At 44.8% G+C, this 25,145-nt stretch overlaps 1 protein-coding gene across 9 annotated transcripts in view; it reads left to right on the plus strand.

The window, feature by feature from the left end:
- The window catches only part of Kif1b (kinesin family member 1B), a 128,050-nt gene extending 104,372 nt beyond the window's left edge, over positions 1-23,678 (plus strand). For all 9 annotated transcript variants that reach the window (XM_029476042.2, XM_029476046.2, XM_085838589.1 and 6 more), the window contains 13 exons: positions 1,063-1,147; positions 1,871-1,976; positions 7,705-7,819; positions 9,261-9,394; positions 10,338-10,399; positions 11,966-12,111; positions 12,281-12,520; positions 13,946-14,017; positions 15,644-15,765; positions 17,591-17,740; positions 17,999-18,191; positions 18,398-18,516; positions 19,217-23,678. In XM_029476042.2, coding sequence (XP_029331902.1) covers positions 1,063-1,147; positions 1,871-1,976; positions 7,705-7,819; positions 9,261-9,394; positions 10,338-10,399; positions 11,966-12,111; positions 12,281-12,520; positions 13,946-14,017; positions 15,644-15,765; positions 17,591-17,740; positions 17,999-18,191; positions 18,398-18,516; positions 19,217-19,259 — 1,587 coding nt within the window. In that variant the 3' untranslated portion in view covers positions 19,260-23,678. The remainder of the gene's footprint in view (positions 1-1,062; positions 1,148-1,870; positions 1,977-7,704; positions 7,820-9,260; positions 9,395-10,337; positions 10,400-11,965; positions 12,112-12,280; positions 12,521-13,945; positions 14,018-15,643; positions 15,766-17,590; positions 17,741-17,998; positions 18,192-18,397; positions 18,517-19,216) is intronic.
- The last annotated feature ends 1,467 nt before the right edge of the window (positions 23,679-25,145 follow it).

Raw genomic sequence — 25,145 nt, forward strand, 5'->3', positions numbered from 1 at the left:
CCAGCCCTCGCCATGGGGGCTTTTGATTCTCTTGGTTTGTTTTGTTTTGTTTTGTTTTGTTTTGTTTGCTTCTTGACTTGTTTGGTTTTGACTGTAGGCCATTAAATCTGGAACCCCTTTCACATTAGGCAAGTTCTCTACCACTGAGAACTATGTCCTTGACACTGTATTTTTGTAGCAGAGTCTTGATGTGTAGCCCAGGTCCTTGAATGTAAGAGATCCTCCTGCCTCGGTCTTCCAAGTACTCAGATTACAGGCATGTGCCACCAAGACCAGCCAGAAGCTCCCGATGAGGTCAGTGATGAAAGTCTGAACAGATTAAAAACACGCTTTGTAAATGTACACTGCTCATTTGGTAAAACAATACTCAAGGCCTGGTGTGTTACTACACTTATAATCTCAGCATTCAGGAGGCAGAGGCAGGAGGATTTTGAACTCAATGTCAGTCTTGGCTCCTTAGTAAGTTCCTGGCCAGTTTGAGCTACATAGCAAAATCCAGTCTTTTAAAAAACAATTTAGCCAATGCTCAAAAGTATTTCTTATTTGGTTGAAGAGATGGCTCAGTGGTTAAGAGCAACAACTGCTATTCCAAAGATCCTGAGTTCAATTCCCAGCAACTACATACTGGTTCACAACCACCTGTAATGGGATCCAATGCCCTCTTCTGGTGTGTGTGAAGCTAGCTACAGTGTACTCATAAGAATAAAAATAAATAAATCTTATAACAAACAAACAAACAATTTCTTGTCCAGGTATCCATGTTGCAGGGAGCTTCATTTCCCTAGAGCATATTACAGGGTCTCAGTCAATCTGTTAGTCTGTCTCTGCTTCTCCACCTTTGCACGTGTATCTGTCTGTCTGTCTGTCTGTCCCAGGCCCACCCCTGCCTCTCTTTCTCTCTCTATCTCTTTCCCAGGATGTATGAATCCATCTGGCCTCAAGCTTCATCCTGTGATTACAGGTGTGAAGCTACAAAGCGTCTCTTAAAAAAACCAGGCCAGCAACTGGCTTGTTCATTTTCTAACACATTCTCCTAAACTGTAATCTTGTCCCATTGCCCAGGGCATCCAGCGACGGATCACCGTGACCATCATCCACGAGAAGGGCAGTGAGCTCCACTGGAAAGATGTCCGAGAGCTGGTGGTAGGTGAGTGCAGTCCATCAGCTAAGGGAGCCTGGCGTTTTAGAAATGGCAGCATTCTGTGCTCAGTGCAGGAGAGGTATGGAAAACTGGAGAACACAAAGTGGAAAAAATACATACCTTGAGTTTGAAGCTCTCTTTCTCTCTCTCTCCTGGTGGTGGGGAAGAGGGTCAAGACAGGGTTTCTCCATGTAGTCTTGCCTGTCATGGAACTCTCTTCTAGGCTGGCCTCGAACTCACAGATCTACCTGTCTCTGCCTCCCAAGTGCTGGGACTAAAGGTGTGCGTCACCACTGCCAGACAAGTCGGAAGCTCTCTTGAGTGCTGGGGCTGTGGCTCAGGAGGAGAATGACTATCTGGTAGAGAGAGAGAGAGAGAGAGAGAGAGAGAGAGAGAGAGAGAGAGAGAGAGAGAGAGAGAGAGAGAGAGAGTGTGAGTGTGTATTTGCGTGCATGCAGGTATGCTAGGCAAATGCTCTTCCACTAGGAGACAGTACTGATGATTGAACCAGGGGCCTTGCACGTGTTCTACCACTAAGCTACTCCCTCGTACGTTTTTTTATTTTAAAGACAATATGTAACTAAGCTGCCCAGGCTGGCCCTGAACTTGTGGCCGTTCTGCTGGGTTGTTAAAATGATGGGCCTGAGCCACCAGACCTTTTGATTTAACAAAGTTATGCTTTATCTTTTAATGTCCTTATCTTCTGGTTTCTTTTATCCCTTCTTTTAGGTCGGATTAGGAATAAACCGGAGGTAGATGAAGCTGCAGTTGATGCTATCCTTTCCCTCAACATCATCTCTGCTAAGTCCCTGAAGTCTGCCCACAGCTCCAGCAGGTAGGAAACCCTGCGTAACAGAAGCGTCGCCAGTGTTGGGTGACGGATTCACATTAAATCCCTATTTCTAATGACTCCTGGTGCAAATGAAGAAAGTTTCCTTGTTACTTCAGAAATTCTGCTGTGGTGCTGTTCACCTTTAATTCCACATTTGGGAGACAGAGACTAGAGGGTCTTTATGAGTTCAAGGCCAGCCAGGTCTACATAGGAAGCTACAGGACAGCCAGGACTACATAGAGAGATCATGTCTTTAAATAAATAAACAAACAAACAAATTCTGTTTTCAGAGCTGGAAAAATTACTCAGTAGTAAAAGTGCTTACTGCTCTCAGAGGACCCAAATCCCATTCCCGTCCCCCATCATGTGACTCGGGGCAGCCTGTAATTCCACCTCCAGGTTAGGTTATTGTCTTGGAGAACCAGTATGGGCCAAGGACACTGCCTTTGCATTATGGAATTAATTCTCTGCTGCTTTATGCCCTGGAAAACTTGCTTATGTAAGTGTTGGGAAAAGAGGGGGCGTGCGGGAATAAGACGGGAGGCAGAAACAGAATGAATAGGTTTGGGCCAAGATTAATTTTTTTTCTTTCTGGACTGCAGTTTTGTATAGGAGAAGGAAAAACAAACAAACATGTTTTTCTGCATGTAAGGAGAGCTGACAGGGCCTGTGAGAAGGGGGCCGAGTGCAAGTGGGTGTTGTATCTGGGGAGAGGGTGCCATAGCCTCTTCCTGGGCAGACCATACATAACACCATGTCTCTGAAGTCAGCAGAGACACCTCACGACTCACTTGCCAGTGTTCAGATGGCATTCGTCACTGTTGCCTTCCTCTGCTAAGTAGATGGGGTCAGGTTGAAACCCTGACCGGTGCTGGACCTGCTTGCTCTGAGATGCCCTTGAAAAGTCCTCTAACCTGAGCCCAGCAACAGGCTGGGTGATATATAAAGTGAATTCAGCTTCAATAAGTTGGCTGAAGTTGAGAATAATGAAAGATAGACACCTTGAACTTTTTAATCTATACACATTTTACTTTGTGTGTATGTGCGAAGGGTGTGTCAGAGGCCACACACCTTGCTGGAGTCGGTTCTCTTCATCAACCACATGAGCCCTGGGAGGCACACTGGGGCCCTCGTCTGCTGGGTTATCTCTCCAGCCTCAACAGTGTTTGTATTAATTGAAGCTTTTAGTGTACACATTAAGTTATCAATTCTTTCGATAGGTCAAGTCTTTCCTTTAATCATGGGGTTATTTGTTGGACTGCTGACTATCTTTCACTCCTACTGTATCGTGTGGTTTTACAGTTGGTGGAACAAGAACTGGAAACCAAAAGGAAGAGGGTTAGAGGATTGAAAGTCAGAGCTGTTGTGGGCCACAGAGTGAAAGTCTGTCTCAAATTAAAGAAAAATCTCATCTAAATTCAACAGCTATTAAACAATTCCACTTTTCATGTTAGGAAAAATCATTTAAGTTGGTCTTCACAGAAAGTTCTTTTTACCTTTATGTTTCATTGATATGCCTAATGACTAATTAAATGTAAATTATTATAATAATAAACACAATTGACATAAAAAGATTTAAGAAGGCTAGAGAAATGGCTCAACAGTTAAGAGCACTGACTGCTCTTCAAGAGGATCCAGGTTCAGTTCCCAGACCCGCATTGCAACTCAGAACTTCAGTTCCACTACCCTTTCTGAACTCCTCTGGCACCACGCATACATGTGGTATACTTACTTCATGCGGGAAAATATTTATATACATTTAAAACAATGTTTAAGAACAGGTATATTCTAGAACTCTTAAGCAACCCAGTTTTTAAGATTAATTGTCTAGGTATATGGCACACCTCTCTAGTTTAGAATTATTCCAGTTTGGAGACAGAGAACTGTTTAGTCACTTGTCTTGTTGCTATGACAAAGTCCGTGGCAAAGCTACTTAAGGAAGGAGAAGTTGATTACAGCTCCAGAATATAGGCTGTCATGTAGGCAGCCGGAGCCTGAGGCAGCTGGTCTCACTGCATCTGCAGCCAAGGAGCAGAGATCGGTGAGCACTGGTCTGGACCGCAGCCATGGAATGGCACAGGTCTCATGAGGGAGGCTCTTTCCACCTCAGTTCACTTGGCCTAGACAGTCTCCCACGCATGCCTGCAGATTTGTCTCCGAGGAGATTCTAGGTCCTCCCAGGTTAAGCCAGTGTTCACCTCTCAGGCTCGTAGGTTAACATGGTGAGTTGCTGTTGAGGTTGTTTAAGGGCTAGTGTTGAAATTAATGTATAGATCTGCAGATTGGTTGTCCTATATATGTGCCTCAGAGGGCTTCTCTAACACATTGACAGTAGAGAGTAATTGACAAAATCCTGATTCCCTTTCTGTCCACGCCTGCACTTGGGTTAACCAAGCCTTGGCTTTCTCTTAGCTCTACAGCAGTTTCTTACCATATCCAGTACTAAGTCACAGCTTGTGTGTGTGTGTGTGTGTGTGTGTGTGTAGGGGTGTCATTAAAGATTTGATCTCCATATTCCTTTGTAGTCCATCTTTTTTCTTTTCGTTTTTAAATTTTTGCTTTTTTTAGACAGGATTTCTCTGTATAATTGTACTGGCTGTCCTGAAACTTGCTTTGTGGACTGTACTGGCTTAGAACTCACAGAGATCCACTTGCCTTTGCCTCTGCCTCCTGAGTGCTGGGGTTAAAGGTGTGTACCACCACGCCCAGCCATTTTTTCTTAATGAGTCTCTTGAGAGAAGGATTCACGTCACTTTAAGTCCCTTATCAAATTGTGTCCCAGAATTCTCTGTTCATTGTTTGTCCACTGAAATTCAGTTCGCTTCTTGCCATTATTTTGCCCTTTTTTAAAAATAATTTTTCTCTGTGTGTTTCTATTTCTTCATATATATTTGTTTGTTTTTCTTTCTGTCTGTCTTTTGGTTGCTGGACTAACGAAGGCATTTTCTGTTTCTGCAGGTTCTTGCTTGATAAGGATATTCCTAGGTATTTTCTGTTTGCTTTTTTGCTCCTAGAGGTTCTAGTTTACCAGAATGCTTTATGTCTTCTGTTGCTTTGGTTCCTGTTTTAATCCAGTAGTTTCTTCCCTGCATAAACCTAAGCATTACCTAGAACAGAGCAAGACCTTTTTTGTAGTCTAAGAATGCCCTGGTACTCTGTCCTGATGTGTATACAGCTTCAGACGTGACTTCTCGAATGACTTAGTGCGCTAAATTATTGTCTCATTCCATTTACTACATTCTAAACACCTCTTCAGGTTGTTCTTTTTTACATTCTAAAATAGAATCTTTTACATCTCCTGTGAAATCTCAGGCTTTGTTTTCTGACATTCTCTCTTCCTTCCCCCTCGCTCTATCCCACCTCTTTCATAGCTTGGAAAGTTTGCTGCAGATCACACTTACTTCGTTTTGCTCTGTGCCTACTCCACGGAGAGCAGATTGACTCTTTAGGAGTTGAGTCTGCAAGAAAAAATGTTGTTAGTTTAAAAAGAAAAAAAAGATAGTCTCACCAGATAGACCAGGTTGGCCTTGAACTCACAGGATTCTCCTGCCTCTGTCCAGAGTATCAAGGTTAAAGGCATGTGAAAGGCATTTAGGGAGGCTCATTCCACCTCAGTTGACAGGAGAGTAGTTCCCCTCCCCACCATTCCCCCCCCCGCCACCCCCCCCCCCACACAAGCACTTGCATAAAGTGTAACCATATGTAAGAAGCTGGTGCCACCATGCATGGTATCACGGCACTGAGGGGGCAGCAGCAGGCAGATCTCTGAGTGTGAGGCCAGCCTGTGCAGTATCAATGGCATTTCCCGTTATTAGAATTTCTTAAACTAAGTTGAAATACTTACCTTTAAACCACATTCTGAGTACATGAAGGTGTTCTGCTGAATCGCTAAGCCATGGAGAAGCTTTCCTTGTCTGCCATTTTTGTTGTACTTAGGGTCACTTGATGACCCAAATCTCACTGATGATTGCTGTGTGCCTTCTGAGTCTGGATAGAGAATTTTCTTGTCCCACACTCATTGCCTCAACAACTTGACACTGAGAAACAGTCACATTCCAGAAAAGACCTGAATAAGGACATCTGCAGATGGGCATGGCCACGCCTCAGCTCTGGGCACTGGCAATAGGAGCTGTGGGCAGGGGGTTCCCCTTCAGAGAGGTTTCTCTGCCCATGCTTTCTGGAGGAAGATGCACAGGGTGTGCTTAGAGAGAAGATATGCCTGTTAGTTAGTTGCCTTTGGAAATCGAGAAAGACAGAACTAGTGAGCTCAGCATTTGGAAAGGCGGAAGGGAGAATGAGGTTGGCAGGGAGTGGGTACATAAACAGTCTCTCTGTGTGAGGGGATGAGCTCTGCTCTTCCTGAGGGCGAACGTTGGGAGGGGATGGGGTTGGAAGAGCAGCTTCCCCAGGAAGTGTCCGAGTTCCAAGAAGAAGTGACACAGGCCTGGGGACTTATGTGCAGCCACCAGTGCCTCCTGTCTGGCATATCGCCAGGAGAAAAATCCTCAGACTTGAAGAACTGAAAGCAGTCTGCTAAATTTAACTTATATTTCTTAACTATAAGGTTGATTTTCAGATACATTTAGAAGGAATGAATGATAAAAACTACCTTTAGCCGGGCGTGGTGGCGCACGCCTTTAATCCCAGCACTCAGGAGGCAGAGGCAGGCGGATTTCTGAGTTCGAGGCCAGCCTGGTCTACAAAGTGAGTTCCAGGACAGCCCGGGCTATACAGAGAAACCCTGTCTCGAAAAACCAAAAAAAAAAAAAAAAAAAAACTACCTTTACTGTTATAAAATTCTTCTCTACTATTGATAGATCAACTTGGGTTTGTTCGCTGAAATAATGTTTTTCATAATTCAATTCTGCCTGTTCCTACCTTGGAGCATCCTGGGTATTTAAAGTGTCTCTAAGAGTCTGCAGAGGCAGCCAGTTAAGTTTAGATCTCTGGGATATGGGACTGAAGCCTACCTGTTACTGAGTCCTTACATTTTCTTTTTTTTTGTTGTTGTTGGTTGGTTGGTTTTTGTTTGTTTTGTTTTGTTTTTTTGAGGCAGTGTAGTTTTGGCTGTCCTCGAACTCACTCTGTAGACCAGGCTGGCCTTGACCTCAGAGATCTGACTGCCTCTGCATACACACACACACACACACACACACACACACACACACACACACACACACATATATATATATATATATACACCGGGGATTAAAGGTGTGTGCTGCCAGGCCTAGCTAAATCCTTCTTACCTGTTATTAAAACAGACAGGGCCGCTCACTTGGACGTCTTCTTTCAGATTCTGTCTACATTCTTCTTACTCCTTTTGAATGTTCTCATAGTTTATGTTGGCGATGGGGCTGGCTTTGTTTGAGAAAGAGTCTTGTGCTATGTCCTTGCCAGTCTGGAGCTTGGTAGACTAACCTGGAAATTAGACCAAACTCATCTTCAGACTTGAGCAGTCCTCCTGCCTCTGCTTGAGTGTTGGAGCTGCAGCCGTGTACCCCATTCCTGCCAGTGCTGCCACTGTGGTCATGTTAGCAGTCAAAAGCTTTATCAAAAAGCAGGGATGAGGTGCACAACTAAGTATCCCTAACAGATGGACACTGCCTCTGTTAGGGTGAGATACATGGAGAATGGCAGTGATTGGCATGGGATTCCTTAGAACACGGCCAGTAGCAGTCCCTCTGCTACCATTGGCTACTTCGGGTTGACATTGTCTTTCTGACCTCAGGACCTTCTACCGTTTCGAGGCCGTATGGGACAGCTCCCTACATAACTCCCTCCTTCTGAACCGAGTGACACCCTATGGAGAAAAGATCTACATGACCTTATCTGCTTATCTGGAGGTAAGGAACCCATAACTTGAGCAGACCCTGGGAAGCAGGCAGTGACAGGAACAGTCTGCAAAAATCCAGCTTACTTTTTCATCCCTTCCCCTCCGTATTCTTTTTTTGTTTTGTTTTTGTTTTTCGAGACAGGGTTTCTCTGTAGAGCCCTGGTTGTCCTGGAACTCACTTTGTAGACCAGACTGACCTCAAACTCAGAAATCCGCCTGCCTCTGCCTCTCAAGTGCTGGGATTAAAGGGGTGTGCCACCACGCCCAGCTTCCCCTCCGTATTTTTAAATGGTTTATTTGATTTTACTTTGCTAGCTGTTCTGATTGTTTTAGATTCTAATCCAGGGCTCTATTTAGTCAAAATCGCACAACTTTTTTGATCATTTAAGCTTCAGGAAACCAATCACCAGTTAAGACAATTTCATACCATATTTTCCTGGTCGTAACAGAGACTAGTTCCAGGTCTTGGAACAAGCCTGAGTCCTTCTGCTTTTATTTCTTTGAGTCTCTGTATCCAAGGCTCACCTCAAACTTCCTGTGTAGCTGAAGGTGACTTGTTGCTCCTGTTTCTGCTTTTCAGGCACTGGGATTACAGGCATCCACCATCATGCCTGATCTGAGCCAGATTCTAACTTTTGTGCTGTCACTCACTGCTCTGTGTCCTCTCATGAGCTTCTCTGTCTCACTTTCATGTATTTCTTCCTCCTCTTCCTTTTTTTTTTTTTTTAAAGATTTATTTATTCATTACATGTAAGTACACTGCAGCTGTCTTCAGACACACCAGAAGAGGGAGTCAGATCTTGTTAAGGATGGTTGTGAGCCACCATGTGGTTGCTGGGATTTGAACTAAGGACCTTTGGAAGAGCAGTTGGGTGCTCTTACCTGCTGAGCCATCTCACCAGCCCCCTTCCTCCTCTTCCTATTCTTTCTCGTTCTCCTCTTCTTCTTCCTCCTCCTCCTCGTCCTTCTCCCCTTCTTTTCTTCAGCTTCCTTCTTCTTCTCCCCCTCTTACTCTTCCTTCCCTCACCCTCTTCTTTCTTTCTCTCTTTATTTCTTTCTCTTTCTATTTTATGTTTTGTCTTTCAAGACAGAATTTCTCTGTATAGGCCTGGCTGTCCTGGAACTCTCTTTGTAGACCAGGCTGGCCTTGAACTCACAGAGATTCACCTGACTCTGCCTCCTGAGTACTGAGATTCAAAGCATTTGACACCACCCCTGGCTTCTTCATTTTTAAAGTGTGCAATGATAGGATTTTCCCTCAAAAGAAAATATGCATTTATCACGTGTGCACCTGACCTTGTATTGTTATCTGTTGAGTGGCTGTGGGAATCATTGAAGCAGAAGCCTACCTCTCTCCACAGCTGGAGCCAGCTTTCCTCATCCACTGCTGTACAGCCTCTCACCACAGCTGCTCTCCTTGTCACTCAGCACTTTATCTTGTCTGTTTGCAGTTGGATCATTGCATCCAGCCGGCTGTCATCACTAAGGATGTGTGCATGGTATTCTATTCCCGAGATGCCAAGATCTCACCACCACGTTCTCTGCGAAACCTCTTTGGTAGTGGCTACTCAAAGTCTCCAGACTCGTAAGTTTTTGAAACAAGCTAGTTTCCAGTTTTGTCCTAGTCCAACAGAAACACCAGGCCTTAGGTACCCCAGCTTCTGTTGCGAGTTAGTTTGTCATCTATAAACATTTGAGTCACTGACACCTGAGTAGCAATGACTTGCATGGTGGCATTTCATACAGTGTTAGCGGTGAAGGAAAGAGGAGTGTTCTGTGTAAATCTTCCAGAGCAGGTTAATAAGGACTCGTTGTCACTATTACTCATATTTTTAATAGATTGCCATTGAAATTTTCTTCTATGTAAGAGTTGTTGTACATATTTAAGGTACACAAAAATATACCTTTGAGACTGTGTGGCCTGGATACTTGAATATCACCACTCATCTTCACGAATAAAGAATGACTATAATGCAGTAAGGTTGAGTCCCTTCCTGCAGTGTCCAGAATTTGTTGCTAATCATTTCCTTCCAGTCAGACATTTTCTTCTCTTATGTCAAGAACGGTTCTTAGTTTTCTCATTTATGTTGTAGATTTTTCTAGTGTACCCTGTTCTGTTCATCATATTGGAATAACAGTGATCAAAATCATACTGAAAATAGGCATCTCCTAAGAGAAAAAATGTAAATAAGCAAACAATAGTTAGCAATAAAAAATAATCAGTGTCTTAACTAGGACCAGAAAGATGGCCCCGGGTGAAGGAGCCTGCCATCCGCCTGAGCTGCGGCACCCACATGATGGCACCAGAAAACTAAGTCCCCAAGCTGACCTCCAACCTATGCATGCCTACAGAGACAGACACAGACACACACACTCACAGATAAATAAATAAAAGTGAAAATGGTGTGTATCTAAGTGTGGAGTTGTAGCCATCAAGAAGACATGCTGTTTATTAAGTAAGCAAACCCAGGGTTTTCCCAGTTTGTGCTACAAGAAGCTCACCAGCTGTTCTAATTTATCTTCAATAGCAACCGAGTGACTGGGATCTATGAGCTGAGCTTATGCAAAATGGCGGATACTGGAAGCCCAGGTAAGCTCTTACCACACCATATTCTTCAGGAATATTACTAAAAAAAATTGGAGACTCATTCATGTTGGGAGGAAGAAAGTCTTTTAGTATTTTACAAGCCAGTTTTATAGTGATGGAGTGGTAAAATACACTCTTTGATTTATGGCATATAATGTGATTATAAAAATGGTGTTCAACAAGCTACAATAGGCTGTGAAATATGAACTTGTTAGGAGAATTAGAATAACTTTGGCTTAGTGGGGCCATGGTGGCACACACCTTTAGTTTCAGCACTCAGGAGGCAGAGGCAGGTGGATTTCTGCATTTGAGGCCAACCTGGTCTACAAAGCAAGTTCCACAGATACACAGAGACACAAACCCTGTCTCAAAAAACAAAACAAAACAAAACAAAAAATCTTTGGCTTAGAAAGCATTTCTTTTTTTACATGTTAAAGATTTGTTTATTTTATGCATACCAGTACACCATCATTGCTCTCTTCAGACACACCAGAAAAGGGCACCAGACCCCGTTACAGATGGTTGTGAGTCACCATGTGGTTGCTAGGAATTGAACTCAGGACCTTTGGAATAGCAGTCAGTGCTCTTTACTGCTGAGCCATCTCTCCAGCCCAGAAAGCATTTCTTGAGATTGGATTTTGTTTAGGCCTGCAACCTACAACAGCCCCTTGCCTTCCAAGTGCTAGGATCACAGGTTCTGAGCCACGGAGCCTAGCTATTCAGAAAACCTTACAACTGCTTACTACACCGCCTTAACAAAGATCATTTCTCAGCTCATACCATTGAGCAACAGCATCAGCTTTACCAGGGAAATTGTCAGAAATCCATGTTTATGGCTGAGGTACAGATTAATAATGATAAAGCATTTGTTTAGTTTTCACAAGACCCTAGGTCTGAGCCCAGCATTTTTTGAGTTTTTAGACCGGGTTTCTCTGTATAGCCCTGGCTGTCCTGGAACTCGCTTTGTAATAGACCAGACTGGCTTCAAACTCAGAAATCCACCTGCCTCTGCCTTTCAAGTCCTAGAGTTAAAGTCATGGACCACTACCTCCTAGCTTTCTATTTTTTTTTTTAAAGATTTATTTTTTTTTTAAAGATTTATTTATTTATTATATGTAAGTACACTGTAGCTGTCTTCAGACAGTCCAGAAGAGGGCGCCAGATCTTGTTACGGATGGTTGTGAGCCACCATGTGGATGCTGGGATTAGAACTCTGGACCTTCGGACGAGCAGTCGGGTGCTCTTACCCACTGAGCCATCTCACCAGTCCTAGCTTTCTATTTTTAACGGATGGTGTGACTGTGTCCCCCAGACTAGTATGGAACTCAGTGTTTAGACCACGCTAGCCTCAGACTCACAGGGATTACTTGCTTCCGGCTCTTCCCTCCATGGATAGAAGACATGCACCACCATTCCTGGCATCAGTTTTATTAATAAATAAAATCTCATAGGCCAGATTTGGTTTGCTATTTTAAAATGTGTAAGAGTAATTTGTTTTGACTTAAATTGGAGTTAGATTTTTCTCTGGGGTATTAAAAAACAAAAAAATCATGGTTTTTCTTATGTTAGGCATGCAGAGGCGGAGGAGAAAAGTCTTGGATACCTCAGTGGCATATGTGCGGGGAGAGGAGAACCTAGCGGGCTGGCGACCTCGTGGAGACAGCCTCATTCTGGAACACCAGTGGGAGCTGGAGAAGCTGGAGCTGCTGCATGAGGTATCAGGGGCAGCCTGGGCCACGTCAGGGACTCAGGCAGGACAGCATCCACCCAGTCCTACCCTTGCCTTCCCTCTGTGACCCCTCGGCTCTTTGATTTCCTGTGATGAAAGCATAACTGCATATGAAAACACTAACTGGGCTTAAGTAATGATGTTCCTCTTGACAGGTGGAAAAAACTCGCCACTTCTTGCTGCTTCGGGAGAGACTTGGTGACAGCATCCCTAAGTCTCTGAGTGACTCACTGTCCCCCAGCCTCAGCAGTGGAACCCTTAGCACCTCCACCAGCATCTCTTCTCAGATCTCAACCACCACCTTTGAAAGCGCCATCACACCGAGCGAGAGCAGTGGCTACGACTCAGCAGACATTGAAAGCCTGGTAGACCGAGAGAAAGAGCTGGCTACAAAGGTGGAGAATCCCTTCTGTTTTTGCTTAGAGTCCCTACCAGCAGGCACGGAGATAATCTCTCTGTTCCATCATTGTCAGCAGCTGTCTTTGAAGACACTGATACTCATATTGAACATATGAAATAATAAGGGTCAGTCCTTACCCTCACAGGGCTGTATCCTATAGAGTTGGTATTGTGAGCTGGCCTCGGAAACACATGTTAGGGGTATTCAGTGGCTTAGGGAATTCATGGGATAGAGTGACAGGAAATGGAATCGATCCTATTTGGGCATCCAGAGGCCCAGAGGGTCCTGGGAATGATGTAAATATTTCAAATGGTGTTTATTTGTTCCTGCATATTTTAAACAAGATTACAAATTCTTTAGTAGGACTAATGGTCTATAGCTCAGTGGTAGAGTACTTTGCCCAGCATGTGCAAGGCCCTGAGTTTGACCGTAAGTATGCCAAAATTACATTAAACTAATCAACAATAAGAGTTTTCTTTAGCAGAAAGTGAGAGTGAGGAAGGGAGCTCCTTGTTACAATGGTCCATTAGAAACGCGAAGCCTCTTCAGAGAGGGGACGAGGGTACTGGATGGATGGAGAAGGCAAGGATTCAGGATGACTCCTGGGTCGCCTGATGACGCCTGTAGTCGGCGGCGACAGAGGATAGAAAACTTAGACGGGTTTGTGTGTGTCTCGTCTTAGTAGTCAGGTGGTCTTCTAGTGTGCTTAGGAAAACATGAAGGAAAACCAGAAGGGTTCATGGTTTTGGTTTTGGTTTTCCAGTGTGGGAAATTGAACATAGGTCCTCATGTATGCTTGGCAAACACTCTACCACTAAGCTACATTCCCAACCCATGTCTTTTATTGAATTGAGAATTAGAAAGATGTCGATTCTTTTGTATTTCTGAGACACAGTCTTCCTGTGTTGCCTTGGCTGACCTGAAACTTGTTGTCTAGATCAAGCTGACCTTGAATTGGCGGCAGCCTGTGCCTGGCTGTCTGCTGAGTGCTGGAATTAGAGGTGTATATTGCCATGTCTGATTCTGCTGCTATATTCCTAGTGAGATAGGGTTTCTCTAATATGTAACCCTTGCTGTCCTGAAACTTGCTATATGTCGACCAGGCTAGTCTTGAACTCACAGAGATCTATCTACCCCTGTTTCTCTAATGCTATCATGGGCTACCATGCTCTACTCATAAGCACTTCTAATCTATGTCTGTAGTAATTTGCTTTGGTTGTATTAAGGATGGTTGTTGAAATCCATTTGCTTTTTACTGCCTTAACTAGACATATGCTAGCTTTCCTCAGCATACTCGTAGGTATTCTAAGCTAGCATAGGTATAGGACATATTAGTTCTCCTGTATACAGGACTGCATTTAGCCATTGGAAGTTTATGTTCAGCCCTGACTGACTGACTCTCTACCATCTCTCATTTCAGTGCCTGCAACTTCTCACCCACACTTTCAATCGAGAATTCAGCCAGGTGCACGGCAGCATCAGTGACTGTAAGGTGAGCACGCTGAGGCCATTGGGCGTCACTGGTGTGGTGTGGACCATTCCTTTTTCAGCGGTCCAAATTGTCACAACGTGTGCTGCTTTTAGAAAGTCATGGGTGTAGACTGTATCTGAAGGGGTGTGACATTATGCTCTGCCGTGGCTTCTGATTTTGTCAGAACACTGACTTCTGAAGTTGGCAGATGCCTTCTAGGATGTGTAGGATTACTGTCATAGGAAATATTTAGGTGTTTGTTTGTTTGTTTGTTTTGGTTTCCTTTGAAGAGCTTGTGATGTTGGGAAGTACTAAGCTTTTTGCGTGAAACAAAACAATGAAACTGTTGGTGGCATTCGACTTAATGGGTTCAGCAAAAGGTGATAGTTCTTGAGAGTACCTGGGTGTCCTTCATGGCCTTAATCAGCTTAACCCTTTGGCTTTTCCTTCAGCCTTCCCAGCTATTGCCTGCCTGGGTCTCTCTGCACCTCCAGTACCTTCTTCTAGACATTCCCATGCTTGCCTCCCTCATCATTTCTGGTTTCTGCCCCACCATTGCCTGCTTGGAGTGGGCCTCTTTGAGCCCCCACAGCAGGCCAGCCACCCCTGAAACATTTGTTTATTTTTCCTTCTTATTATTTTAATTTTATATGTATGGGTATTTTGCATGAATGTAGCTCTGTGCATTGTGTTTGTACCCGATGCCTGTGGAGGTCAGAAAAAGACGTTGGATCCCATGGAACTGAAGTCCCAGATAGTCATGAACTACTGTGTGGATGCTGGGACTCAAACCCAGGTCCTATGTAAGAGCAGCCAGTTCTCTTAACCACTGAGACATATTTCTGGCCCTTTATCTGGTACTTTTTGGGTTTGTTCTATTTACTTGTTCATTCATTCGTTCATTCATTCATTCATTTGGGCTTTTTGCGACCTGGTCTAACACTGAGACATATTTCTGGCCCTACTATCTGGTACTTTTTGGTTTTGTTCTATTTACTTGTTCATTCATTCGTTCATTCATTCATTCATTCATTCCTTTGGGTTTTTTTGCGACCTGGTCTAACTGTGTATCATGGGCCTGACCATCTTGCAACGTTTGAAAGTCTGTCTCCCTTCTTCACTAATGTATGCTCCGCTCCATGAGTGCAGGACTTTGCCATGTGCTTTGAACAATAGGTGCTTGGTGTGTGTGTGCAGGCTGTGTAATAGCAGGGAGAATTAATTAGAGACACACAGAGCTTCTCATTCTTTCTCTCCCCCTCCCTCATCTCTCTCCTTCCTCCTTTTCTTCCTCATTCTGGGGACAGAACCAAGGGTTTGGTGCGTTGCCTATGAGCAGTAATAATTGTGTTACAGAGGCTTGTTTTCTTTAATGACTTTGAATCAGCCTTATAAAAGATGAGGTACTAGCCATCTTGGACGACTTTTGCTGCTCTTTGTGGCAGAGGCAGATGTAAAGTGCTTGTCATACAAGCATGAGAACCTGTGTTCAGATCCTCAGTGCCCATGTAAAAAGCGTCGCCTCTGATCCTAGGGCTGAGGTGGCTGAGACAGCAGATCCTGGGCTTGCTGGCCGTCTAGTCTAGCTAACGTTGAGCTCCGTTGTGCTGCTGCTGCTGAATCTCATTGGTGCTGCCTTTGTTGTAGTTGTCTGACATCTCTCCAATTGGACGGGACCCCTCTGTGTCCAGTTTCAGCAGTTCCACCCTCACGCCCTCCTCCACTTGCCCCTCTCTGGTGGACTCCAGGAGCAGCTCTATGGATCAGAAGTGAGTACTCAGATATCACAGAGACAAAGTACCAGTTTTTCTATAGTTCTGGATTCAGCACATCACTGTCCTATTCTGGACAACTCTAAAGTGTGTGGGCACTTTGTTCATTTAAGTTTATTAAATTTAGGATGTTATTAGCTGTATGAAATTGTTATATGTGCTACTAAGAAAGCAGAAGCTAATTAAAAACACAAATCAAATATAAGATGCATCCCAGTTCAAGAAATGATAAAGCCTAGAGGCCCACAGAGATGGCTCAGATGGCGAAGCGCTTGCTGTGCCAGCATGAGAACCTGCGTTCAGCTCCCCAGCATCCACATGAAAAGCATCTGCAGGGGAACAGGACTCTGATCTCAGTGCTGAGGAGGCTGAGTCAGGTGGATCTAAGAGCTGGGGGACGGGAGGAGTGTCTTCTGGATGTGGTCACCTGCCTGAGACCTGCATAAGAAGAAGCCAGCCCATGGATTGGGAGAGGCTCAGGGGGCCCAGTTCCTAGCTGAGGAGCTATGGGCAAGTGATGGCTGCTGGGAAAGAGTTCTTTTTCTTTGTGGCATGGCCACTGGTCCGTGCTCTAGTATCTGGCCCATGCCTGTGTGAATATAGACAGCACTAACTGAACTCACTGGATTACTGACATGAAGCTGGAAGGGGTGTGTGGTGGTGGAGATGATCAAAGTACATTGTATAGGGTATAAAACTCACAGAATAAATAGATACCACATAAAAGGTAAAAACTTAGCACAATCAAGTGGAGAATGATAGAGGAAGGCATCTAGTGATAGAGGAAGGCTTCCACATGCATGAGCTCATGCATACACACACACACACACACACACACACTCAAACACACTCAACACACACATACACATGCACACACGCGCACACACACACACACACACAAGAAATAGTAAAGCTTGCAAAATGAACCTTTTTTTTTTTTTTTTTAAGATTTTTTAATTTTATGAGTACACTGTAGCTGTCTTCAGACACACCAGAAGAGGGCATCAGATTCCATTATAGATGGTTGTGGTTGCTGGGAATTGAACTCAGGACCTCTGGAAGAGCTATAAGGGCTCTTAACCGCTTAGCCATCTCTCCAGCCTCAAAATGGACTTTTAGAATCAGAAATATACAGAATCATCAGGCTAAGCTATTCTAGGAGACCCCTAACAACCAGAACAGAGGCCTAAAGAGTGATGGCGATCACTACTCTACTCCTGCTCTTAGGAGCCTATTTATTAAGTACACGGTATTCTGCCTGCATTTATGCCTGCAAGCCAGGAGGGGGCACTAGTCCTCATTACAGATGGTTGTGAGCCACCATGAGGTTGCTGGGAATTGAACTCATGAGAGTCTGGAAGAGCAGACAGTGCTCTTAACCTCTGAGCCATCTCTCCAGCCCAAGATGTGAACTTTTTAAAACCCCTTAGAAACTTGCTATAGCACAGTGGCCAAGCATCGTCCTGTGTCTCTGACTGTGCAGTCTACCAGTCCCAGAGAGAGCTGCTGCTGTCAGTCAGGGGCCGCACTTTGAGACCCACTGTGTCAGTTCTGGCCATGAGACTGACAGGACACTCCTGAGGGGACACAGTTCCTATTCAGATGCTTGTGTTCTCAGGACTCAGTGGTCCCCAGTGTCCTGTTCCAAGGAGAAAATGCTGGAATTGAGGGTTACCTTTCTGACACGAGCTTCTTCTAGCTGAACTCTGAAACTGATGTTTGCCTCTGGCACCTGGGCAGGGGCACTGTGTCTGGGTGAGGTCATGTCCACAGTTGCTCTGACCTAACTGAAGTGCTTCTTACTCTTTTCTTCCTCTGTAAGGACCCCAGAAGCCAACTCTCGTGCCTCCAGTCCCTGCCAAGAATTTGAACAGTTTCAGATCGTCCCAACTGTGGAGACACCCTATTTGGCCCGAGCAGGAAAGAATGAATTTCTCAATCTTGTTCCAGACATTGAAGAAGTCAGAGCGGGGTGAGTACTGTGACATGCTGCCTTTCTAGCTCTGCTGTGCAAGGCTGTTCCAGCCTAGAGCACAGGGCTGTGCTGCGGTGTACGGTGGGCATCTGAGCCTATAGCACATTGTGCTGCTGTGACCAGTGATGATCTAGGCCAAGTGGATCATTTTCCTGTCCCGGTGCATCTGAGGGCTCGGGAAGCATGTATTGATGGATCTCAGCTTACTAATGTTTACTTTAGGAGAAACTGACTTCTTTTACAATGTCCTTTCAGATCAGTGGTGTCTAAGAAAGGATACCTGCATTTCAAAGAGCCACTTTCCAGTAACTGGGCTAAACATTTCGTTGTGGTTCGTCGCCCTTACGTCTTCATCTATAACAGTGACAAAGACCCAGTAGAGCGTGGCATCATTAACCTGTCTACAGCACAGGTGGAGTACAGCGAGGACCAGCAGGCCATGGTGAAGGTCGGTCTCTCCTGACTTGGCTGTCTGATGCTCCCTGTGTTCTTCCCTTTTCAGTTTGGTGTTCTAGTCTGTGGCATGGATCCTAGTTTATATCTGGGTTGCATGAACTTTCAGTGTGAAGTGCTGTGCACCCTGTGAATTTGGCAAGATGGTCCTAACTGTTCATTCTCTCCAATAACTTTCTTCTACCTAATGTCTCTTCCCAGACACCTAATACTTTTGCTGTATGCACAAAGCACCGTGGGGTCCTTCTGCAAGCTCTCAATGACAAAGACATGAATGACTGGTTATATGCCTTTAACCCACTTCTGGCTGGCACAATAAGGTCAGATACTGTTCTTTTGCTTCATTTTGTCATGCTGAGACAGTCTCACTGTATAGCCCAAGCCAGATTCTAAGTTCTTCACCTCATCCCAAGGGCTGGGTTCACAGGTGTGCACTACCATGCCTGGCTCGAGAAAGCTCTTTCCTTTCTCTGCTCAGCTTTCAGGCCCAGAAACAACCAGCATGAGTAGGAAAGATGTGTCATTCTAACTGGGATGAAACTGGAAAGGAAGGCAAGGGTACGATGATGAGTTACAGGGTGAGATGAGTGCCCTGCTTCCAGTGCGGTGTCATGCATCCTCAGCTGTAAGGACACCACCGGTCCTATCCTTCATCTCCTTTAGGTTTCAGTTTTCAGGAGGTCTGCAGAAGGCCCAGAGCACCGAGTAAAGGAGAGATTGAGTGCTTTAGTGGACTCCCATAGTTCAGCCCTGTGTGAGAGGAGCGCATCTCACAGAGTCCCCAGGTTAGGGAAGACCTCAAAGCTGTCCCTGTGCTACTGTTAGGAGTCATAATGTCCATATCTGCTCTGCAGGCTATCTGCTGTGCCACCCCTGTGAAAAGGTTATTCAGCCCTCAAAGGGGTCTCGAGTTGAGAACTGCTGGTCCAGCCATGTTTAGGAGCGTAGAAACCCGGCCTGCGGAATGGGCTAGGAGACCAGCATCCACTCTTCTAACCCTGCCTCCTGTTTTTCTCATAGGTCAAAACTCTCTCGCAGATGCCCGAGCCAGCCCAAGTACTGAGCGTTCTCCTGACTGAGCCTTGCTCACCTTCGACAGATAAAGAAAGTGTTACCTCTCATTCTCTTTGTGATTCTTGACAGTTATTCTTGTATGTAATCCTGTGGCTTAACGACTTTTCCCTCCTCACCCAGCACTTGTCTAGCTCTCTGCTCCCTCTCCATGGCTCTGACTCTTCTTATTCTTGTGCTAAGACTTGTAGCATGTGGCCTAACAAAGGGGAGCAAAACCACTACACGTCCATACACACTCATACTCACCCACACCCGTGGGGACCCAGCACATCTCCCAGTGATTCTCCTGTGTACTTCAGCTTCCTTTGGATGTTAGGTCCCCGTCACGGTCACTGTCCGACTGTTGTCTCTGTATAGCTCTGGTTTTCAGGGTAACTTCTCTGTCTCTCTTTTACTTTCCCCTTTGTTTATGATAATCTTCTTTTTTCTGGGTGGTTTAGAGACTAAGGGAGGAGACATTTGGTATTGTCGGCCAGGAGAAGAAAACTTGTTTCTCTCTCTCTCTCTCTGTCTCTCTCTCTCTCTCTCTCTCTCTCTCTCTCTCTCTCTCTCTCTCTGTCTCTCTCTCTCTCTCTCTCTCTGTCTCTTTCTCTCTTAGTGTCTGTCTCTGTCTCTTTGTGTGTGTGTGTGTGTCTGTCTGTCTCTCTCTCTGTGTCTGTGTCTGTCTCTCTCTCTCTTTCTCTGTGTGTCTTTCTCTGTCTGTCTGTCTCTCTCTCTCTCTCTTTCTCTCTTTCTCTTTGGTGGCTAATCCGTGTGTTTCCATTCAGGGAAAGCACTATGGGAAGCTCAGAAATGGGATTTAAATTCTCTGTCTAAATCAGGGCTCAGAGCATAGATGTATAGAGTGGAAGATGCAGAGGGGCCTTGTGATTGGCCTGCAACAGAGGCTGCTGCTGGCCCTTTAAGACTCGGGCTGCTGCAGTAGATTGGGCAGTGAGTCACAAGGGTGACTGCAGCTCCTTACAGCAGGGTCCGGCAGACTTGTCTTCTCCCTGGGAAGGAGCGTTTGTCTAGGAGTTTCCCAACTCTGGTCTCAGCATCACTGTTTGGAATTATGTGATGTCATGAACAGATTTCCCACCAGAGGCACTGGGGAGTGTTTGACTTTCTGGTGATAGGACCATTGTTGTTGCTCTGAGAGTGCTGAGTGCAGCTTGTGATTGTTGTAGCTCCCTTTGATCAAAGACTTATGGCTTCAGCATAAATCTTGAGGTCTCCATCTAAATCCAGTGGCCATTTCCAGCAGTACTCCATATGAACAAACATGGCATTGTTTTCTGGATGCCAGAATAGTCCTTACCACCACTCCAAACAAATCAGAAGGCATTTAGGGTCAAAAAAGATTGTCTCCCAGCAGTTTGCTACTGGATTGTGACATGCCCCCTTCCCCCACTGTCCTCGTCTGGTTTGGCAATACTCCCTTAGGAAGAATTTCCCTGCTACCAGTTTCTGTGGCTTCTAACAAACCAGGCCTCCGGGTTTAAGAGGTTATAGAAAATAACGCTCTCCCTCCACCGGCCAGTAAGTGCTGGGGACTGAGTAGGGCACAGAATGTCCGCTGGAACTACTTGAGTTGCTGTGCCAGTGACTTGGGGACATTCACACTGCTGTTTCCTGGCCTCGCCAGCCTGTTTCAGCATCACTTACGTACCCAGGAAGGCATCTGCTCACCTCCAGTCTGCGAAGGCTCCTGGCTACCTGAGGGTAGAGAAGGAATGGATTTCCTTCTGGTGGAGAGCCCATCCCCACTGCAGAGCATGCAGCCCCTTGCTTCTCTCTGAAGAACAGGACTTCCAGCTTCCTTCGTTACAGTTGCCTTGCAAAGAGGAAAAGTGGACCATGGAGAAAAGAAAAGGAAAGGAAAGAAAAGGAAAAAAAAGAAAAGAAAAAGCAGAAATCAGACTGTTCTTATCTAAAAGATGCTCAGCTCTGGTGGATTTTTAAAACTTTCTTTCTCTCCTTAAAGTATAGGTTACTAACTGTAATGTTACTTGTTTCCTAAGCATATCTATGAGATTTTTAATGTAGTTAGAAGTCTCTGTTGTCTAATGGACACAGCATGTCCTTCTGGTGTATACTCAAATTCAGCAGACTCTGTCTATGCCTGTAGACAGTTTCCTGGGCCGGAACTAAATCTAATTTCAGGGAAACGAAGATTAAAGGTCGCTTTTAAACTGAATCACTGATGTTGCTGCTGTTAGGAAGGTAGGCGGAAGGATCCGTGTCTGTGGCGAGAGGTGTGACGCCTGGGGGAGGGTGACAGTGTGCGGCACACTAAACCCTGTGAAGACTTGTTTTCTTTTAACTCAAACAAAACTGGTTTAGAAAGTCTTTGCTTTGCAAATATCAAATGTCAGCATGAGCCAAACTGGACCCCGCCTTCATCAGAGGCCCCCTTATATAAGGAGGCCTCATTAGAAAGCCAGGGAAAGTAAGGTTGGAGCTTGGGCACGTATGCTTCTCCCTGCTGTCATTGGGACCCAGGATCAGATCAGAATCGGAGCATTTGAGGGCTTTGTGTTCTGTTTCCAGACAAGGTCACCTGCTCCGAAGCTCTGAAAGAGAAAGGGTTTTATGGCAGGACCTGTTCATGAGATTTTTGTGATTGCCATAGTAGCAGGAAAGTTAAGAGAACTAATCTTTAAAATAACTACTTTTAAGATTTTTTTTTAAATTTTCAAAGCACTCCTTTAAACAAACAAACAAAAAAAACCTACAAGGAAAAAATACAAATTACAGAAAAGTGAGTGCTGGTTAAAATGAATTAGTCTCCCCCTTCCTTTATGTCTTTATCCTCCTTCCTCCCAAGCAGATATAGCCTCATAACTGTCCCCCGCCAGTGCTCAGGCCTTGCCTGCTTCTGGGAAACGACCCTGGGAGTCAGTCAGCTCTCAGTCCCAGGCTGTCAGGGACCAGGCAGTCCCTGCACAAGGCAAGGTGGGAGCACAGGCCAGACTGCTTCTGAGCAGGCCCCTGATCTCCAGTCCATAAGTGAGAAACTCGATGAGGTGAGAGCTGAAGGTTCCTCAGCTAAGAAACCATTATTTTTTTTTTCTCTTCAGCTATGTGGAATTTATATATCTATCAATTTTTCAGTTTTTTTTAATCTTGTTTAGATGAAGGAATGAATGGTTGTAAAAGGTGTGTGGGGTCTAAAAACATGATTTTTCCTGGCACATATTTCAAAGCATAGACTTTGTTACCTGCTGCTTCTTGTCTAATTTACAGGGATATTTAATTTTGTAAGGTATTTGTATATTTATACAACTGTAATGAATTGCACATTGGACTGAAAGGGGAAGGCTCTGCCCTGTGTGGCTCCTGCTGGGACTCTAGGGTGCTGTGCTTTGACTCTCCTGATCAATACCAGGGGGGTGTGGTTTGTTTAGCGTGGGTCCATCACTTTTCATTTGGGTTCCTTTTGGAAAATGTAATCTTTAACTTGCTCTGTGAGAAGAAAAGAATGGTTGTGTTGCTGCTCTTGGAAGGTTTGCTGAATGCTTTTGAGTGACCTCTGGCACTGAGTACTGCCTGTGATCCACCAAGAGTGAGTAAGACCACGACCGTCGAGCAAGTCAGAGATCATCAGCCGAGAGATTATTGCTGTTACTGTTCAAAAGGCCATTTATGAAGTAGATATTTGAGCTCTTAAAAAAAAAAAAAGAACTTAAGAGAGCCCCTAATTACTTAAAAAAAGAAATTTAAGAAAGAAGTTAAGAGTTGATAGAGAACTGGTGTTAAAAACTCAGAGCCAGAGGTTAGGGTGTTGGTTAGTGGTAGGGCACTTGGCAACTATATGTGATGCCATTGGTTCAATCCCGGTTCTGCAGATCAGACAGAAAGCCTCACGGTAGATAGCTGCTCAGACAAAGTCCAGGCAGAGGTTGGTCTTGTGCCAAGCCCTGGATGTTCTATGTTGTCATGTCCTTAACTGATTCTTTTCATACTGTGTATTCTGACATCAATTCACCGAAGGGACCCACCAGCCTCCTCATGTTTAAGCATTGTCGTAGACTTTGTGGCTCTAACATACTTGTCTGTTAAGAGTGGCGTCTCCTGTCACCATCCCCATGCTATAACAGAATCCATGAAGCATAAGTGGCCTTTTTGAACCAAGACTTTGCAAACTGATCTCTCCCCAGGGAAGGAGTTGAGCACAAGCAACAATGTACATTATTAATTTTGGATTTCATTTTCATGTTTTATTTTGTAAATATCTAATGTTTGGAGCTTGAGTATACAAAATGTAAATACAGTTCTTGTATTTGTACTAATCCTGATTCTTTTGCTGTATAGCCCTAGATGTGTAATGCAGACATTATCTAACTGTGTATGGTAACCTTGCATCACAGAACTGCTAGTGAACGAGGTAAAAATAATAAAGGTACAACCAGTGCATCACACCGCACGTGCTTTAGTCTTTTGTTTTGGTTTCTGGAGACAGGGTTTCTCTGTGTAGCCCTGGCCATCCTGGGCCTTGAACTTGGAGCTCACCCCCCTCTGCTTCCAGGGTACTGGATTCAAGGAACGCACCACCACCTCTGGGCTTTTGTACTTTATTCTTTGCCTTTTGGAAAGCCATTGCATACTAATTAAGATTCTTACAGAGCCTTTAAACCCTGTCTCAGAAAAAAAAAAAAAAAGATTCTTACAGGGATAATTTTATTTACATATTTACCTGTGTATGTATGTATGTATGTATTATTTATTTTTGGTTTTTCGAGACAGGGTTTCACTGTGTAGCCCTGGCTGTCCTGGAACTCACTCTGTAGACCAGGCTGGCCTTGAACTCAGAAATCCGCCTGCTTCTGCCTCCCAAGTGCTGGGATTAAAAGCGTGAGCCACCACTGTCTGGTGTATTGTATTGTATTGTATTGTATTGTATTGTATTGTATTGTATTGTATTGTATTGTATTGCATTGCATTGCATTGCATTGCATTGCATTGCATTGCATTGCATTGCATTGCATTGCATTGCATTGCATTGCATTGCATTGTATTTTCCGGGGAAGGTTGGGGAGGTTAGTAGCTTGAAATTTGCGCAGTGAGCTTCCCCTTGTAAGCAGAGCACAGGCCAGGGACTGTGGTCATGAAGTCTGTACCTAGGCAGAAGCAGTGATGTGGTCAGGTGTGGCAGTGCACACTATAATCTCAATACATGGGAGGCTAAAGCAGGAGGATCAAGAGTTCCAGGTCAGGGCTGGGAATGGAGCTCAGTTGATAGGCTGTTGGCTCAGCATGCACAGAGCCTCTAGCAACACCTAAACCAGGCGTGGTGGTACATACCTATAGTCTCAACCTTCAGGCAGTATAAAGGCTGGAGGATTAAAAGCTCAAGTGTTTCAAATTCCAGGCCAGTCTACCCTACCAAAACCGAAAGTGTTTTGTTCAATGGACATTTGAGTGTCCATCCAACACTCAGGTACTGTCTGAGTGCAGTATTTCCACCAGAGACAGCATGCAGAGACACTCGTGGCCTCCACTGCAGTGAGAGGTATTCAAATGTATAGCACTAAGTGAATAGTGTTAGCTATAGTAATGCAGTGGTGAGGTCAAGGAAGGAGGCTGGCCCAGAATGACCTTTCAGAAATGCAGTTTATTAGGAAAGAGGGTCTCAAGACCAAGATCGAGCCATGAAGTGAGAGGGAAATCATTAGAAAAAAAATGGGGTGTGTGTGTGTGTGTGTACGTACATGCTCTCTCATGCATGTACAAAAGTGAGGCAAAAGTGAAAGGGGCCTTAAAAACCTAGAGAGGTGCTCTATTAAGAGTAAGAATAGGGCTGGAGAGATGGCTCAGTGGTTAAGAACAGTGGCTGCTCTTCCAAAGGTCCTGAGTTCAAGTCCCAGCAACCACATGATAGCTAACAACCATC

The sequence above is a fragment of the Mus caroli genome, unplaced genomic scaffold, assembly GCF_978045245.1.
Source record: "Mus caroli unplaced genomic scaffold, Mus_caroli_1 scaffold_6, whole genome shotgun sequence".
NCBI classification, from domain to species: Eukaryota; Metazoa; Chordata; class Mammalia; order Rodentia; family Muridae; genus Mus; species Mus caroli.